This window comes from Lemur catta, chromosome 11, assembly GCF_020740605.2.
Source record: "Lemur catta isolate mLemCat1 chromosome 11, mLemCat1.pri, whole genome shotgun sequence".
Taxonomy (NCBI): domain Eukaryota; kingdom Metazoa; phylum Chordata; class Mammalia; order Primates; family Lemuridae; genus Lemur; species Lemur catta.
Window position 1 is genome coordinate 92,726,685 of NC_059138.1, and position 21,270 is coordinate 92,747,954.

The 21,270-nt window shown below is 35.7% G+C and overlaps 1 protein-coding gene across 2 annotated transcripts in view; it reads right to left on the minus strand.

Annotated features, from left to right (window-relative positions):
- Positions 1 to 6,339: 6,339 nt before the first annotated feature.
- Positions 6,340 to 21,270, minus strand: part of LOC123647347 (zona pellucida binding protein) — a 121,353-nt gene continuing 106,422 nt past the window's right edge. For both annotated transcript variants that reach the window (XM_045564721.1, XM_045564722.1), the window contains one exon: positions 6,340 to 6,662. In XM_045564721.1, coding sequence (XP_045420677.1) covers positions 6,568 to 6,662 — 95 coding nt within the window. In that variant the 3' untranslated portion in view covers positions 6,340 to 6,567. The remainder of the gene's footprint in view (positions 6,663 to 21,270) is intronic.

Below are 21,270 nucleotides of genomic sequence, written 5' to 3' on the forward strand. Positions count from 1 at the left end.
GCAGTCCTCCCTTGGGAAACACTGCTTCTAAACTAGCAGAGTTCAAAATTCCAGAAAGGAAGCAAACATTTTGCTAGTGGATATAAGATGTAATAGTGAGAATCCATTTCCATCATCTACTGCCCAACACGCACACAATTCTGAGCCCCATGAATCAGCTACAGAAGCAATGGCACCATATACTAGGGTCATATTGGAAGGAATGGTTCAAGGGGCCTCCACTGTGTCTTCCTTACAATATTCACTTAAATTCCATAGGCCACAGAACCAATGAGGAGAATTTGGCCAGTTGCAACTAGTTTCTTATTGAGAGTGAAAATCACACCCAGGGGAGGACACCACCCTAGCTCTACTTAGTGACGCCACTCAGATGGTACCATAAGAGTCCTCAACAGACCATTCCACCATTCCATTAGTCCAGAGACTTCCAGGTAATGGGGAACATGATGCAACCGGTAAATTACATGAGTATGGGCCCACTGCCACACTTCATTGACTATGAAATGAGTACCCTAGTCAGCAGCAGGGCTACGAGGAATGTAACAGCAATAAAAGCATTTAGTAAATCCACAGATGGTGGTTTTGGCAGAAATATTGTAGAGGCAGGGAATGCAAATCTATATCCAATTCCAGTATGAACAAAGCACTGCCTGTCTCATAATGAACTTGATCCAGTGTAATCAACCTGCTACCAGGTGGTTGGCTGTCTCTCTGCCCAATGCTGCCATATTGGGGTCCCCTTATTAGACTCTGCTGTTGGAAGATGGGGCACTCAGAAGTCCTGTGGCTAGGATATGCCTTGGTAACCATGTAGACCCTCTGACTTCATCATTATGACCACTTTGTTCATGAGCCCATTGGCAAGGAAGAAAGAGGCTGACCAGTATCCACAGGATGGGTCAACCTTGTCCACTGGATCAGTAAGGTTCTTTACTGAATTTTTCTTTAGTGTGAATTCCTACACCCTCTGTACTTGTTTAGAGAGATGTAGTTATATATGTTTTCTCACAACACCTTGACACCAGATTTCCAATCTTTTCCTTCTACATCTCTGATAAGTGAGCCAAACTTTTGACTTGTTGCTTAAAAAATCTGTACAGATCCATACTTCCAGTCATCTCTCATTCCTGACAAAGTGGACAGACAGAAAGTTTCACCTATTGAGATTTCCTTTCCCCAGTTTCCTTCAGGACCACATGTGGGTAGGGGTATCCACTTGTGGATGCTGCCAAAATGCTGTGTACACCGTTTATAAATCGGGCTCGGACATCTTAGGGAAATCCTCATGAGGTCACAGTTGCAGGCTGAAGGTGGGGCGGGCGCAGGAGCAGAAACCATGAAAGTCTGAGCCACTTGTTTATGCAGCTTACCCCACACTCCCAGGACCTGCTTGAGCCCAGTCTTGTACACACCTGTACACCATCCCCACTAGATGACAGAGTGCTGCTGTACATGTACAGCTTCACAGCTCAGTAGGCTGGACAACACCCACTTCACAATGCAGCTCAGATGACATGGTAACTTGTTGGCCAACACTGGAACCAGCACCAAAACAAAAGCTGTTTCTCAAAAACAGAATAGTTATCTAAAGGACAACATGGCTTTCTCCAACAAACGTTCACACTGTGATTCACCTCATCGCTAAGAACCTGCCCAAGAATCCATACAATACCTTTATCTGTTATGACACTCCCAGCAGGCTTGTACCACTAAGTCATATTGCCTATGCAGAGACCAGCTTGAACAGTGGCCTGGAATGGTTGCAGAGCCATTTTTGGCTCTGAGCTTCAACCAAAACTGGCTGCCTTCCAGGTTACTTAGTAAATGAGTAGGATAGCAAGCCCAAGAGAAATAAATGTTGACTTCAAAATCAAGAGAGCCCCCCACCCCCAGGCATTATGGATCTTTCTTGAAGGAAGAAGCCAGATGAAGAAATTTGTCCATAATCAGGGAAGGATATCAACATGCCCTAGATCACATGAAGATGCGCTGGATGTAGAGCAGGGGAGAGGGGGCACAGGCTGGGACTCCAGACGCACCTCTGCATCTTTTGTAACCATGTTGTCCAGGTTACACCACGACCCTGAAAAAGAGAACTGTGCTGCACCTTAGAAATCCAAATCTGGCCAAAGACAGCCTGTGAGGGTCCTGGGCCTCTGACTTCTAACAGAGAGTGAACTGGAAACTACAGTGCAACTTCCAGAAAGTGGAATATAACGTATAAGGAAGGCAATCATACAGGTTAGAGCCAGGGACCAACTAAAGAACTTGTACCAACTCCACAGCAGATGGATCTCACTGTATCTTATCCACTTGGATGGGTGACTGAGATGTGTTTCTCTTTCCTCCCTTTTCAGCATGGGAATTTTAAATTAGTTACTCTCTCTCTTCTCATCCATTTTGTATTAGTTAGGTTGGAGATAAACTGTCTAGACCATACAGACCCTGTACCTGGTATAAGTTTCTACACATCATCCATGATTCTGAAATTCAACCTGGATGCAGTAACTGGATGAGAGTTTGAAGTTGTTATGACGTGAGGGAGAGAATGGGCACATTACATGTATCCATGTAATGGAGAAGGGTATGTATAGATGCAGACTAGTTAAATGGGTGATCTGTATAACAAAAGAAGACACTGGATTACTCAACACCCGTTCAAAGTTCAGGTTCCCTCCCTTTTGTAACTCCTTTTCTCTGTTAATGAGAATCAATTTCCAACCTCCCTTATAGTACCAGGTGACCTTGTAAAACTATTCTGTTCAACATAATGTAAAAGTCCTGTAGAGGGTTTTTCATTTTCACCTTTTTGTTCTGAATGGAAGGCTAATTAGGTACCTGTAGGCATAACAGCACCTGCAACCATGAAAAAACTGCACTAAGGGAGGGTGGAGCAGAAGTGTAAGTGATCTGAGGTCAGGATGACACTGTGAAGCCACTGCACCAGCCTAAAGAAACCCCAGGATCAGGGCCCCGGGGAACTTGCAGCAGAACCAAATTGTAACCCACTTACCGGCTATGTAACCTTGCGGAGCTATTTAATTATTGTGACTCATTTTCCTCATATATGAAATTAAAATAACAACAATAAATCACAGAGTTGGGCAAATTAAATCTGAAAATCTATGTGAAGGGTTTCAAAGAAAACCTTTCACATAATAAACTCAATAAATAACTATCATCAACAGTAGCAGCATTATTATATGAGGAAAGTTCAACCTCACTAGTATTAAAAAAATGAAAACATAATACAGGAAACTATGTCCATCTATCAAATAATTAAAAAATGTTACTGGAGATGGTGCCATGAAATAGGTACACTGATATATCACTGGCGGTACTATAGATTGGTACAATTCTTTGGGAAATAAATTTAGCAAGTGGTGCAGAGGATTAGAAATATCCAAACCTAGTGATTCTATTTCTGGGTATTTAGCACAAAGAAGACTTAAAAATACTACAGAATTTTAGGGAAGAAGATGTCAACTGTAATGCTATCTATAACAGTGAAATTTTGGAAGCAATAGAAATGTGCAACAATTATAAACACTTAACCATAATTGTAGCATTTTTGTTGAAATGTATGAAATATGACAGCCATTAAAATATATTGGTTAAGTGAATAAAATAGTACGGAATATATATATCATTATATTAAGAGAAATACTGGCTACATAATGGTACATACGGCATGAATAAAAACTCCATACAAAAGTAGGAAGTTTACCAAACTGTTAACATTGCTGATACCTGGATTATGAAACTATAAGTGATATTTTCCCTCATTTCTAATTTTCCTATAATTAATACTGTATCAATTATTATGCTTTTAGTTGCAAGTAACAGAAAGCATAACATGTTTAAACAAAGGAACTTTCCTATCTGACAGAACTGGGACATCCAGGGCAGGGTGGGTTTGGATGCAGTAAGGGCAGTGCCTCAACACCATAAATGCCCCAGTTCTTTTGATATCTTCACTCTGTGTTCTCAGTGTGGGCTTCAGCCACAAGTTGGCTCATCGCATGGTTGCAACAAAGCAGTGGCCAGAAAAAGTCATGTGCTGACTGGCTAAAAAGATCATTCTCTGGAGTCTGTTAGGAAGAAGAGGAGAAGTAAATTGATATTGGAGAGATAAGCAATAATTTCTTCTCTACTTTGCTACTGTTTTAATTTTTCAAAGTACGTTTATTGCTTCCAAGATTTTGAATGTAATTCATTTCATTGATGAAAATTTGGAAAACAGTGGGCATCAAAAAACAAACAAACAAACAAAAAAAACACCTCACACATGATCCCATTACATGAAACAACCATTGTTAACCTTTTGGCACATTTGTTTTAAAAATCTAAACAATACTGATAACAATACAGATGAACTCACATTTGAATATATAGATAGATATAGAATCTTAATTCATTTAATCTATAAATGGGATTTTAATTTCTCAATAACTTTCCATTACACAGAAATAGCATAATTTATTCAACCAATTCTCTCTTATAGGTCATTTGTGTTAATTCCCTTTTCATTATTTATATATAATGTGGCACTTAACAACATTGGATGTAATATTTCACCTTAGGATAGTTTCCACTGAGATTACTGGACCAAACTTGGAAAGATTCTTTTATCATATCGCTAAATGAACACATATTACATATTTTTAATGAGAAAAAAATCTAATTAATAAAATACAAAATGGGAATCATATTTGTCCTGCTAACTTCATAGGTTGATGTAAACATCAGATCATGTAATGTTTAAAAAGTGTTTTGTGAAAATTAAGGCATTATATAAAAGTATGATATTATTTTGATGAAAACAAAAAAAAAACCACTAGAAACTGCTTTAGGACAATAATCTCTCTTAGAGATTAGTTTTATCATTTTTATCATACACATTGTCATCACTTTAAACAACTTTTAACATTTTACATCCTACCTGTTAATATAATAGAAGCAACTTTTGTCTTCGTGACTGCAGCATTTAGTATTCATAGGATTTTAATAATCTATTCATTAATTTAAAAAATCATTAAGCATGTAACTATGTGCTATGAATAAAACTATGAAACTAGAAATAGCCTAGTATAATTGAATGTGGAGGACAAAAACAATCAACTAAAATAAATGTAATAAGTGATGCCATAGAGCAAAAAACATTTCACTGTGGGAACCAAGAAAAAGAAGTAATTAATGATTCCCTTTCTTCTCCTATTTTGTCCTCTGCTTCAGTTTCTACAGCTTGTTTTCTTTGCCTGGACTTTTAAAATCTCGCCTTGTTCTGCCCTCAGATGTCTGTGTGGTCTCATTTCTGTCTGCCTTTATAAGCTAAAAATCCTTGACTTGCTCTAATAACCCTCCTATCGTTCCCCTGCTCTTAGATCACCTGTCTCTGTGACTGGAGTCTGATCTCCAGCCCATGAAGGTGCTTATCATGGCCTCACAACTCCACGTCTGCTTTCCTGGGCTGACTGGCTAGTGATGTGATATTGTTCATGCCTCAGAGAAATGTATCATACTTAAAATTACTAAAAATTTTAAATATAGGAAAAAAGTGCCCAATGTAGGAATAAAAAGGAAATAATACGTATTTCAATTCATTATATTATACAATTAAGAAACTTGGAAGCTTTAGGAGGTTGAACCGCGTTACAGATGGAGACTTAGGTCTCCTAATGTGTTAGTTACTTAGGGAAGAATAACAACTCAGCCAAACAGAGTGATGTTCCATATGTTTCTTACTAGAGGAAAGGAGACACTTGAGGAACCTCCATAAAACACATAAAAATAATTACATCATAATGATGAAAGCCCAAAGGAATTTTTTTTAAAACCACCACCAGGACTAACAATAAAATACAGCCACATGTCATTTCTCTTCCCTTTGAATTTGTGTGAGAATTCTGGAGTTATATTTGTCCACAGGATGATAACATAAGATAATTTATTAACTAACTAGTCCATTTTCAAAAGTCTAATAGATCCTAGGTAAGAGTAAAATATTCTCCTGTCAATGTGTCCCACATTTGTGCCAAGATCCAATTTGCAGTGTGTTTGCTATATACAAATGTTTATGTCTTAAGAGAGGAAATACGAAGAGCAAAACAGGGAATGTCTAAGACTAAAGTTGACAGAAATATAAATAAAACAATAATTAAAAAAATTGAGAAGCTACTCATTTTGTAAATTACTCATGTATTTTCTTGGTATTTAAATCTTTAAATTTTTGGTAATTTCTCATATTCAAATATAACATCTCAATATGAGAGAGCGTAAGTATTAGTGGTGGTGAAAGTAACATCTGTCACATAATAGTAGTGAAGGAAATGAAATAGAAGTTGTGATGACGTTTTATTCTTTTTGATTAATGTATAAGGATTACAGGATGTTCACCCTCATAAAGCATTTGGAAATACAGTATTTGATTAAAATGATGACACCACTTCTTGTAAAATCTGATATATTTAATTTTGGCATAATACATAATAGTGATTTATTATATACTAATATTTTAAAAATATACTTTTTTGTTTAATAAACCACTGAATAATTTCAGATATTAGCCTATAAGCATGCTTTTGCTCCATACACCAGGCTGCTATTGCACTGAAGGCAGTGAATTCCATCACGGGGGTTATAGGATCCAGGGCTGCAGATCACTGTGAAAAAAGAATAAGTTACTAAGTCACATTTTCCTATAGTGTCACATAAGTTAACTTTACATGCAGGATAAATTTTCAAAGAACATTCTTTTTAAGTTTGTAAAAAAAATTTAATTGTCATAAAATACACATAAAATTTAATATCATAACCTTTTTAAGTGTATAGTACCGTAGTTTTATGTATATTCACACTATTGTGCAACCAATCTCCAGGAATTTTCCATTTTGCACAACTGCAACTCTATATTCATTAAACAACTCCCCACTTCCTCCTCCCCCAAGCTGCTGGCAACCATCATTCTACTTTCAGTTTCTATCAGTTTGACTACTCTACATATACCTCATACAAGTGGAATCATACAATAAAAGTTTGAACTTTTCACTCTGAGCCTGGCTCATACCAACACTATGACCTAAAATAACTTTACTGATCACACAGTGTTGAGTTTAGAAGACTGACTGGGCCATCCTTTAAGTTATATAGCGGAAGCTACAAGAGGTCAACACTTCAGGTGGAACCAAACGTGCTTATCAGGTGCCCATAATAACTATACCTTAGATGTGTAAAGACGGCTCAAAATCTAGGAAGGGATTGCATCTTGTTTCATTTGATTTAATTATTTTGATTGACAATAATTGTACATATTCATGAGGTACATAGTGATGTTTCGATACATATAATGCATAATGATCCGTTCAGGGTAATTAGCATAGCCATCATCTCAAACACTTATAATTTTTTTATGTTGGGAATCTTCAATGTCCTCCTCCTAGTTATTTGAAACTATATGTTATTGTTAACTACAGTCATCGTACAGTGGCATAGAACATTTTATTTCTAATAATCTCCTGATTTCAAGTCCTATTTCTACTACTTGCTAAATGTGCTATTTTGGAAAAAATTACTTAGCCTAACTTAATTAAGTTTGATTATCCCTATTATAAGATAATATATACCATGAACATATTACCACACAATGTCAAATACCATCTCTGTCATTGATTAACTTTGGGATCCTAGGTAAAGCAGTCAACTCTTTTAGTGCCACTCTCTTCATTTGTAAAACAGGTACAATAATAACTAACTTCATAATAGTAGCTAGAGGATTAATACCAGATGACTTACATGAAAAAGCACCAAGCGCATCAGAGGCATTCAATAAATAAATGCTCAACCCTGTGCACTGGGACCACTGCCCCCACCCATCTCTTCTATTGCAGGGTAAAGGCATGAATGTCAGGTGGTGTCATCAAGCCTTCTAATTGGACTGGAGTCTCTGATTATCCTGTTCCTCCTTTTCCTATTGCAAATGTGGTTGTATAAGGATCCCAGAATATGTTAACAGAACATCTAGGGCATGGTTATTATGGGCCATCAAAGAAAATTATTTTTCTAGCACCATGATTCAATAATATAAGTTAATGTTTGGATCTGGTTCATACTATATTATTTAATTTCACATCATTTACTTTAAAATGTATTTTTACAAATTGGAACTATTTTAACTGTTATTCAGAGTTTATATTTTCTATTCTGTGTTCCACAGAGTTCCTCAAATTTTAATAGATGTTTTATTTGTGAAATAATGTTTCAGTTGGAAAAAAATATTACTTAAAGTCAAATATATTTATTTGCTTCAGTAATAACAGGAGTGTTTAAACTGGTAATGTACACAGTAAACTTCCAATGATGTAATGTGTTTCTCAAAGGTGTGTGATCATAGTTCACTTTTTCTCAAAACACACATTAATATTTCTTAAAACATAAATATGGAAATGCTGAGCAAAGGTATTCAAAGTGTTAATTACACACCTACTTTATATTGATTGCCACAAATAGAACTGCTACTGGCATAAAATCATCTAAATCCAAGCTTAAATAAACATGGTCTCCTAATAATTATTCTTAGAATTAATAAACCTTCATAACACAATATGTATAAGACCAGAGAGTCCTTTTCTGTAGCACTCTTTCCTAGTATATACACTAAAATATTTTTTCTCTGTTAAGTGGAACTGAAGAAAAATGTTAAAATGTTATTTAAATTTAAAGTACAAAATTAACAGACTATTTAAATAAAGAGAGATGAAAGCACTGGTGACTAATCAGTACTGACATATGAAGAAGTGATAAGAAAGTATGGAAAAAATCCTTATGAATTTGGATAGGGAATAATTTCTTAAAAAGAGAAATGCACTAACCATAATGGAACATATCTATTTGGTGTTAAAATTAAGAACTTAATCAAAAATCATAAATGTAACAATAGTCAAGGAATAAAATTGGGAAAACAGTTATAGTTATATAACTAACAATGGAATATTATTCAGATATATACAGAACATTAACTTATATGAATCAATGAGAAAGTGATAGAAAATCTAATTTAAAAATAGGTACAAAAGAGAAAATACAAATGGTCAACTAATGGCTTTTTTGCTGAGCCAACAAAAAAGTATTACAACAAATTAGATTTAGGAAGTACAAACAGACATCAAAATGTTTGAGAGTGAGGTCAACAATGATGGTGAACTAGAAAGCTCCAGGCCCTCATTCGCCCATGGAACCATTAAATAATCAACAGGGATTGGCTAAAATAACTTGACAGGAGCTCTGAAAATCAGTCATATATCTGCAGCAATCAAATGAATGCCAAATCTGAAAAAAGCCATGTTCAAAATGGCAGGAAAATTTGTGGCATTTTTTTTTTTTTTTTTTGAGACAGAGTCTTGCTTTGTTGCCCTGGCTACAGTGAGCACCGTGGCATCAGTCAGCCTAGCTCACAGCAACCTCAAACTTCTGGGCTTAAGCAAACCTACTGCCTCAGCCTCCCGAGTAGCTGGGACTACAGGCATGCGCTACCATGCCCGGCTAATTTTTTCTACATATATTTTAGTTGGCCATTTAATTTCTTTCTATTTTTAGTAGAGACGGGGTCTCGCTCTTGCTCAGGCTGGTCTCGAACTCCTGACCTCGAGCGATCCACCTGCCTCGGCCTCCTAGAGTGCTAGGATTACAGGCGTGAGCCACCGTGCCCAGCCGTGGCATTTTTATTCATCTTTGCCCCATCCCCTTCCCAATCCAGATCTGTGAGGTTCCATTCCACATACCTGAGAGGACAGAGCAGACTAAATTGGCAACCTTCTAACTTGTCTGAGAGCCACTTATCTGCAGGATTGGTTTGTCACAGGCAGAGTTCCTGAAAACCACAAAAGGAGTGCAAAGGGGAACATGCCTGGGGCAAGAGATTACTGAGGAATACAATAGAGCACTTCAGGCCCACAGAAGAAGCAGGAGCCGGCCTCTCAGAGAAATTAAGCATTTAAAAGCAGCCACATATACAGAGGAATCAAGGAAAAAAAGTACATGTAGCAACAAGCATAAGAAAAGATGCTCAATATCACTAATCGTAAGAGAAAAGCAAATCAAAGCTACAACAAGACATCGACTAACATCCATTAGGATAGACACTATTAAAAAAAACAGAAAATACGTGTTGGTGAGGATGTGGAGAAATAGGAAATCCTGTTGATGGGAATGTAAAATGGTGATGCTGCTTTGAGAAAACAGTATTGAAGTTCTGCAAAAACCTAAAGACAGATTTACCATATGATCCAGCAATCCCACTTCTGGGTATATATCCAAAAATATTGAAAGCAGGATTTCTAAGAAATATTCATACACCCATGTTCATCACGGAATTATTGACAATGGCCAAGAGGTGGAAGCAACCCATACACCCATTGACAGATGGGAGAATAAACACAATGCAGTACATACATAAATGAAATATTCAGCCTTAAAAAGAAGGAATTCTTGTCATGTCTTTCAACATGGATGAAGCTTGAAGATGTTGTATTAAGTGAAGTAAGCCAGACACCAAAAAGAAAAATACTGTATGATTCCACTTATAAGATATATCTACAGTAGTCAAACTCATAGAAACAGCAAGTAGAATTGTGGTTGGTAGGGAGTGGGGAGGAAATGGGAAGTTCTTCAACGGGTGCAGTATTTCCATTTCGCAAGATGAAAAATTTCTACAGATCTGCACAACAATGTGAATAGAGTTAATATAACTGAACTGTATATATTTTTTTCAGTTTCCAAAACATTGCTCTTTTTTATTTTTGCCAGTCAGCATGACTCCAGTGCCACTTATTAGTACTGATTTTTAAATCCATTGCTTTTTTTTTTTAAGTAACTGATTCATAAACACGAAGAATATAATTCTTAGAAGAACCAAGGCAATATCAGCATCTCTAACTTATTTTAAATTAATTCATCAAAACTAAAATATGAACATATTTCAATATTGACTGTTTTAAAAATATAGGTCAAAGCCATACTAAATTTGGACCATTTCCCTAAATAGTACAGTAAAATTCACTGGGTTTTTCAACAAGGGACACTCACCACCTCTCTAGGTATATATGTTAGTCTACAAAACTACTGCCTCAATTTCCCTCAGCCAACCCCTATAAAGATCCTTACATTTACCACAATATCCTAACTACAGCATTAAAAAAATCCTTATATATATGAATTACATATATTGATTGGTATTCTGAGAAAAGTTGTCATCAGGTTAGATTAATTTTTCTATTTAATTTTATTAAATTTTTTTCTGTTCTTTTTTTTATTTCAGCATATCACAGGGGTACAAATGTTTAGGTTACATATATTGCCCTTGCCCTCCCCTCTCCACCGAGTCAGAGCTTCAAGCATGTCCATCCCCCAGATGGTGTGCATTGCACTCATTATGTATGTATATACCCATCCCCCCAATCTGCCCGACACCTGATGAATGTTATTCCTATATATGCACTTAGGTGTTGATCAGTTAAAACCAATTTGATGGTGAGTACATGTGGTGCTTATTTTTCCATTCTTGGGATACTTCACTTAGTACAATGGGCTCCAGCTCTATCCAGGATAATACAAGAGGTGCTATATCATCATTGTTTCTTATGCTGAGTAGTATTCCATGGTATACGTATATCACATTTTATTAATCCACACATGTATTGATGAGCACTTGGGTTGTTTCCACATCCTTGCTATTGTGAATTGTGCTGCTATAAACATTTGAGTGCGGATGTCTTTTTTATAAAATGTCTTTTGTTCTTTTGGGTAGATGCCCAGTAATGGGATTGCTGGATCAAAATGGTAGTATATTTAATGGTGGTCAAGACGTCAATTTTATGTGTTTTTTTACTACAATTAAAAAGAAAACACCAAAACAAAAACGTTTATTTATTTCCAACAAATAAAAAGCCAGGAGCAGGCATTTTGACTAGTGAATTCTACCAAACATTTAAAGAACTGACTCAGGGAAAGATGGCCAATGAGAAACACCTCCAGCCAGAGTATCTCTGCAAGAAGGAAAGATTTTAGATGAAAGTGAAAAAAACAAATAGGCAGACAGACATAGATTAGATGAGGGTCAGAAGGAAGGGTGCCTGAACCTACAGGAGACTCCACGGGAGGAAGTTGAAGAGTAGAACTGGAAGGACAAAGCCATCAGCAGTGTCTAAGTGCCGAGAGGCTTGCAGACCAGTGACAGGGGTAGGTGGAGCAGTTAAATTTCCCCTCCCTTGCATCTTGGACTGCAGGTGGACTCTTGAGCTGTTGGAGAGACCTGCTGACACCAGCCCAGAGACTGCTGCCACCAGTGAGTGGAGAACCTCTTGCAGACAGGGCACCAGGATCCCAGCTACCTTGAGTGCTTATCAGAAAAATAATCTATCATGACCAAGCGAGCTTCATCCCAGAGATACAAATATGGTTCAACATACTCAAATTTATAAATGTAACTCACCACATAAAAAAAAGTAAAAACAAAGATGATATGATCCTCTCAATAGACCCACAAAAGGCATTCTACAAAATTCAGCAACCTTTTATGATAAGAACCCTTAACAAAATAGGCATAGATGGGTCTCACCTCAAAATGATAAAAGTCATATATGACAAACCCACAACCAACATCATACTGAATGGGGAAAAATCGAAAGCATTCTCACTTAGAACTGGAACCAGACAACGTTGCCCTTTATCACCACTTCCATTTAACATAGTGCTGGAAGTCCTAGCCAGAGCAATCAGACAAGAGAAGGAAATCAAAGGCATCCAAATGGGGGCAGAAGAGGTCAAACTATCGCTCTTTGCTGACAACATGATCTTATATCTAGAAAACCTCAAAGATTCTGCTATGAGACTACTGGAATTGATAAACAAATTAAGCAAAGTCCCAGGTCACAAAATCAATGTATACAAATCAGTATCATTCCTATATGCCAACAACAGTCAAACTGAGAACCAAATTAAAGACTCCATAAACTTCACAATAGCAACAAAGAAAATAAAATACCTAGGAATATATTTAACTAAGGAGGTGAAAGATCTCTACAAGGAGAACTACGAAACACTGAGGAAAGAAATAGCAGAGGATGTAAACAGGTGGAAAACCATACCATGTGCATGGGTCAGCCAAATGAACATTATTAAAATGTCTATATTGCCCAAAGTGATCTATAGATTCAATGCAATTCCTATTAAAATACCAATATCATATTTCACAGATCTAGAAAAAATAATTCTATGCTTCATATGGACCCAGTGAAGACCCCTGTATAGCAAAAGCAATCTTAAGCAAAAAGAACACACTGGGAGGCATCAATTTACCAGACTTCAAGCTATACTACAAGGCTGTGGTAACTCAAACAGTATGGTACTGTCACAAAAACAGAGACACAGACCAATGGAACAGAACTGAGAACCCAGATATAAAACCATCCTTATATAGCCATTTAATCTTTGACAAAGCAGACAAAAACATACACTGGGGAAAAGAATCCTTATTCAATAAATGGTGCTGGGAAAATTGGATAGCCACATGCAGAAGACTGAAACAGGATCCACACCTTTCACCTCTAACAAAAATCAACTCACGGTGGATAACAGACTTAAACCTAAGGTGTGAAACTATAAGAATTCTAGAGGAAAACATTGGAAATACTCTTCTGGACATTAGTGTAGGTAAAGAATTTATGAAGAAGACGCCAAAGGCAATCACAGCAACAACAATAATAAATCAATGGGACCTGAGCAATTTAAAAAGCTTCTGCACAGCCAAGGAAATTATCACGAGAGCAAACAGACAACCTAAATAATGGGAGAAAATATTTTCATACTACACAAATGATAAAGAGATAACTAGAATCTATATGGAACTCAGGAAAACCAGCAAGAAAAAAATCAAACAACCCTATCAAAAAGTAGGCAAAGGACATGAACAGAAACTTTTCAAAAGAAGACAGAATAATGGCCAAGAAATATGAAAAAATGCTCAACATCTCAAATCATCAGGGAAATGCAAATCAAAACCACAATGAGATATCACTTAATTCCAGTGACAATTGCTTTTATCAAAGTCCCAAAACAATAAATGTTGGTGTGGATATGGAGAGATAGGAACATTTATACACTGCTGGTGTATACAAACTAGTACAATCTCTGTGGAAAGTACTATGGAGATACTTCAAAGAGCTAAAAGTAGAACTACCATTTTGATCCAGCAATCCCATTACTGGGCATCTACCCAAAAGAAAAAAAAGACATTCTACAAAAAAGACATCTGTACTAGAATGTTTATAGCAGCACAATTCACAATTGCAAAGATGTGGAAACAACCCAAGTGCCCATCAATACATGAGTGGATTAATAAAATGTGGTATATGTATATCACAGAGTTCTACTCGGGCACAAAAAACAATGGTGATCTAACACCTCTTGTATTATCCTGGTTAGAGCTGGAGCCCATTGTACTAAGTGAAGTATCACAAAAATGGAAAAATGAGCACCACATGTATTCACCATCAAATTGGTATTAACGGATCAACATTTATGTTCACATATAGTAGTAACATTCATCAGGTGTCAGGCATGTGGGGGGATGGGTATGTTCACACCTAATGAGTGTGGTGTGCACCATCTGGGGGATGGACATGCTTGAAGCTCTGATTTGGGCGGGGCAAAGGCAATGTATGTAACCTAAACATTTGTACCCTGGTAATATGCCAAAATAAAAGAAAATTAAAACATTTAAAAAAAAGAAGGATAATTGGAGGAAAGCATAAAAAAAAGTTAAAAAATAAATTAAGAAGAATTAACACCAATTCTTCTTAAATTCTTCCTAAAAATTCAAAAGGGGGAAAACTGTCAGACTCATTCTATGAGGCCAGAATTTTTACAAAGCCAGGGAAAGATATGTGAACTAAAATAAAATCTTCAGCCCTCCTCTCTTGGCCAATGGGGCCCCAGAAATACCTTACAGCTGGGGTGCTAGCCATGAGAAGGGAGGTCAGACATGTCTTGTCATGTCCACCTCCCTTCTTGGAGATATCCTTTGTAATTCATTATCAGGCCTAAGACTATACAAGACAAAGTCTGAACCATACCTGCAGGTCATCAATTTACTTAACAGATAACTTGAGTCTGGGTATATATCCAGTATATGTCTGGTGGCTTGTCTCTGATTAATGGACTTCCTTATCTTAACTTAAACAGTCTAGGCCTTCAGACAAAGTTTCATTTCCTTACCAATAAAAAATCAAAGAATCTTTAAACCCAGCTATAATCTGTAATGCCCACTTCACTTTGGTATGTCCTACCTTTCGGGGCCAAACCAATGTATGCCTTCCATGTATTAATTTATGACTTTATGAGTAATTCCTGTCTCCCTAGAATGTTTAAAACCAAACTGTAACCCAATCATGGTGAGACCACTTGCTCAAGGTTTCTTGTGTATGCTCTCTTGGCAATGGTCACACATATGCAACTTAGAATAAATCTCTTTAAATTATTTTATGGAGTTTGTGTTCTTTTCTGTTGACAGATACTAGAAGACAAACAGACTACAGACCAATATCCATATGAATACTGATGGAAAAATCAATAACAAAATACTAAACTGAATTTAACAGGATATTATAAAGATGACATTTTCCAGATCAAGTAGGATTAATTACTGGCATGCAAGGAATGACTCAATATACAAAAATCAATCAATGTAATGTACCACATTAATAGAATGAAGGGAAAAAAATCACATGATCATTTCAATTAATGCAATAAAAGCATCTGACAAAACTCATACCATTTCATGATAAAAACACTCCAAAAACTATGAAGAGAATGGAACATCATCAATCTGATAAAGGGGCTTCTTGAAAATCCACAGTCAATATTACATTCAATGGTGAAAGAGTGTAAGATTTTCTTCTAAGATCAGGAACAAGTCAAGGATGTCTGTTACCTGCTTCTATTCAACACAGTACTGGAAGTCTTATCCAGAGCTATTAGGCAAGGAAAAGAAATAAAGTGAATTCAAATTAGAAAAGAGGTGTAAAATTATTTTTTTCAAAGAATGCATGATCTTATAGGTAGAAAACCCTATAGATTAAAAAAATCTGTTAGAACTAATAAATAAATTCACCAAAGTAGCAAGATAGAAAATTGATATATAAAAATCAGTTCTGTTTCTGTACATTATGAACAATCTAAAAGGAAGATTAAGAAAACAGTTCCATCGTAAATAGCATCAAAAATAATATTTAGGGAGAAGCTTAATCAGAGTGGTAAATATATGAACACTGAAAATTACCAAAAATTTCTGAAATTAAAATTAAAGTCACAAAGAAATGGAAAGACATTCCGTGTTCCTGGGTTGAAACACTTAATATTGTTAAGATGTCAAATTAAAGCTTATCTATAGATTTGATGCAATCCCTATCAAAATACCAATGATTTCTTTTTTCAAAAATCGAAAACTCTATACTAAAATTCATTTGAAACCTCAAGGGATTCCAAATAGGCAAAATGATCTTGAAAAAGAAAAATAAAGTTCAAAGTCTCACATTTCCTTATTTTAAAACTTACTACAAACCTACAGTAATCAAAACAATGTGGCGCTGGCATAAAGATAAATATGCAGATCAATAGTACAAAATAGATACCCCAGTAATAAACCCTTGCATATAGTGTCAGATGATTTTCAACAAGGGTACCAAGATCTTTCAATGAGGAAAGGATAATTTTTTTCATATACCAGATTTAACTCAAAATGGATCAAAGATATAAACTTAAGAGCTAAAACTTGTAAAACATTTAAAAGAAAACATTGGGTAAAAGCTTCATGACATAGGATTTTGCAATTATTTCTTTTATGTGACACCAAAAGCACAAGTAATAAAAGAAAAATAGATACACTGGACTCTATCAGAATTAAAAACTTTTGTGTATCAAAGGATCCTATGAATATAATGAAAAGGCAACCTACAAAACAGCAGGAAATATCTGCAAATCATATATCTGATAAGTGCTAAATATCTAAAATACATTTAAAAACTCCTATAACTAAACAACAACAACAAAACAAACAGCCCAATTAAAACATGGGCAAAGGACTTGAATAGACACTTCTCCAAAGATGATATACAAATGTTAAGTAAGTACATGAAAAGATGCTTAATGGTACTAACCATTAGGGAAATGAAAATCAAAACCATAATGAGTTACCATTTCTTTCAAACATATTTGTACAGCAAGTACCAAAAAAATGGAAAATAACAAGTGTTGGTGAGGATGTGGAGAAATTGTGAGCCTTTTGCTTTGCTGATGGGAATGTAAAATAGTGTAGCAACTATGAAAAATAGTATGGTGGCTCCTCAAAAAATTAAAAATTTGTAAAATTACCATGAACAAGCAATTCTACTTCTGGGTATATACTCAAAAGAATTGAAAGCAAGATCTCAAAGAGATATTTATACACATTATGGACTTAATGTTTGTGCACCCCTAAAATTAATATGTTGACACTCTAAACTCCAATTTCAAGGTGGGGCCTCTAAAGGAAGGAAATTTAAATGAGGTCATAAGGTCAGATCCCTCATCTGATAGGATTAGTATCCTTATAAGAAGAGACACCAGGGAGACTGCACATGCCCACGCTCGCTCTCTCTCTCTCCACACAGATACATGTGAGGACATACCCCAAAATGGCTGTACACAACTAAGAAGTGAGCCCTCACTAGAAACCAAATTGGAACTTTGACCTTGGACTTCTAGCTTCCAGAATTGTAAGAAAATAAATTTCTGTTGTTTAAGCCACCTAGCATATGGAATTTTATTATGGCGGTCCAACTTGACTAACAGAATATATATCCAAAAGAACTGAGAGTAAGATCTTGAAGAGATATTTACATTCTGCTCACTAATGTTCACTGTAGCATTATTCCCAATATCCAAGAGGTAGATGCAGCTCAATGTTCATCAATGGATGAATGGAAAACAAAATGTGGTATATATGTGAAATGTAGTATTATTCTTCCTTAAAAAGGAAGGGAATTCTGACACATGCTACAACATGGATACTAAGTGAACTAAGCAAATAACAAATAATGATTAATATGACTCCATTTATATGAAAATATAGATATGATATCTAGAATAGTTAAATTTATAGAGACAGAATGTAGAATGGTAGTTTTTTTGTGGGGAGAGCAATGGGTAGTTACTGTTTAATGGGTACAGAATTTCAGTCTTGGAAGCTGAAAAAAGTTCTGTTGATGATGATGGATGGTGATGATGGATGGTGATGATGATTTCACAACAGTGTGACTGTAATTAACACCACTGAATTGTCCATTTAAATATACTTAAAATGTTAAATTTTACATTATGTATATTTTACCATAATAAAAATGTAATACATTACATGCTCATCAGATCATTATATAGCTAAAATTTGATTATGCTATGGATTGACATAAATATGGAATGACATAATTTCTCCTATACTGTTCTTGCAAAAGTATTAATACAACTGTGGAAAACATTGTGACATATTTTAATTAATTGCTTATCTTATGATCTAATATTAGATAAAGACCTTGAAAAATCATGAATATTAGGGACATAAAAGCAAAAATACTCATAATGGCATTGTTTCTGTAGCAAAAAAGTTGAGTAACAATCAATTTCAACCAACAATAAAACAGATAACACATGTTGATACATTCATATAACAGAAAATTATACAGAAATGAAAATTTTAAGAATAGTGTTATAACTACAAAAGTATGAAGAAATCTCACACATCTGGGCTATAATAATGTGAATAAGTTAAAATAACCTATAATAAGATAGGTTCTCAGACTGGATTTTTAAAAATCCAGCTACATACTATTAACATAAAAATGTATATTTAAAACAAATTAATTTGCATATGTACAATGCAATCACAAATAAAATATCAACCATGATTTTACTTTATGTAATTACACAATCCAATTTAAAATCGACAGCTTTTGGGAGAGAGAGGTTGCACCATATGTGCGTGTGTTTCAGGAACAACTTTGCTGAGATTGAGGTTAGTGTGGAAAAGCAGGGCACTGAGTTTGATGCTGGGAAGGGCACTTCAGACAGAGGAACCATGAGTAGAAACTCCGAAGAGGATAGGCATGGTGGATGTCACGGAATAAGGAGAAGTCTAGTTTGATGGCCAGATTACAAAGTATAAATTAAGTAGATGTGGAATTTAAGGCTTGGAAAGTAAGTTAAGGCCATTGTGAGGAGAATATTAAACAACAGGATAAGGAGTTTGAACTTCATTATTTGGGCAATTAGGATCTGGGAATTTTAGTGAACAATGTGGCAAGAACTCTGTCTCTGGAAGATTTATCTGGCAAAGGGACTTTGGAGGGATGGGAGGTGGGAAGAAATGGAGAAAGGAAGACAGGGGCAGATTATTGAGACGATGGCAGAGGGAGGAAAAGAGGGAACAGATTAAAGGTCCACCACGGATTTGACCTATTGTGGTGGTAGCAGGAATCAAAAGAAGGGGGAGAAGGTGAAAAGTGTTCAAGAGATTCAATCTGTAGAACTTGATCTCTTGGATCTTAAGGGTTTAGAATTGTGAGATGACATAAATTAACTCTGGATGAATGGAAGCATAGTGATACCATTAAAAGAAATTATAAAATCAGGAAAACACTTTTGGCTTGGAGTGATATCATTACTTAGAAAATGATAGATGGAAATGTTTAGTTGCCAGATGGAAATGTGCATCTAGAGGCAAGAAGTTATCTGCCCAGAATATGATAACTGAAGCTGCAGCAGAGGAGGAACTCATCCAAGGAGAGAGTGTTACAGGAATAGAAATGGAGCAATGATGAAACTTAGGGGCCACCTACATTTTGGGGTGAGGGAAGGAGAAAGAATCTTCCAGGCAATCAGAGAAAGACAAGAAAGTTGGGAAGAGAATGAGGTACTGCTCTGTTTCAAAAGTGAGGCGGAGCCTTTCAAGATGAAGCAGGTAAACAAACACTGTTAAACAGCAATGCAAAATGGAGAAGCATCAAGCATGAGGGAAGGCTGTCAGAGAGAAAGGCAATTAAATGGCTTCTGGTAGCTGGGAAGGCAAACAGTTTTCAGGAGAGAAGTAGCACCTGATGCCGGTACACAATGACTTCATGCGGCGAGTACAGTCATGCACAGCATAACAACATTTAGGACAATGACAAAGTGAATATATGAAGGTGGTTCCATAAGATTATGACCTCGTGACATTGTAACCAACATAATGTCATAGCACGATGTATTACTTACTTGTTTGCAGTGATGCTGGTGTAAACAAACCTGCTGTGCTGCCAGTTGCATAAGATTATAGCACATATAATTATTAATATATACAGTGCATAATGCATGATAATGACAATAAAAGACTATGCTACTGGCTAAAATAAATAAATAAATAAATACAATTGACAGCTTTAAAGAAAAGAAGATGGTTTCTATGTATAAGACATTTAATAAAGTTTTAGTAATAACCACAGAAAGGTAAAAGAAAAAACAGAATCCTTTAAAAGACATATGTGTATCATATATATATATACTCTATACATGTATCTAATATGTATGTTTATATATGTATGTGTATATTTATATATATAAATATAAATGAGGAGATATGTATGGTATGTACTCTTCACAGAACTGAAACAAAAATTTGCAATTACTGAAATAAAATATTAGAGATTTTTTTCATGCTTGTGAGACAGGTAACATTTTCCTAAGAAAAAAACAAATAGAATTGCAAGGGGGCCAAAATACCTAAAACAATCTTGAAAAAAATGAACAAATCTGGTAGACTTAAACTTCTAAATTTCAAAACTTATTACAAAGCTATAATAATCAAAGCAGCATAATACTACTAGCATACACACACACACACGCATACACACACACACACACACACACACACACACACTAATGGAACAGAATTGATAGTCCAGAAGTAACCTCATACATGTAAGCCAACTGATTTTCAACAAGGAAGCCAAGACAATGAAATGCTGAAAGAATAGCTTCTTCAGCAAGTAGTTCTGTGAGAACTAGATAGCCACAGGTCAGAGAATGCACCGTTGGACCTCTACCACACATCATTTACAAAAGTTAGCTCAAAATGCATGGATGACATCTTTGAAAAAAACATAGGGGAAAATCTTCATAATTTTGGATTTTGCCACGGTTTCTTAGATATGA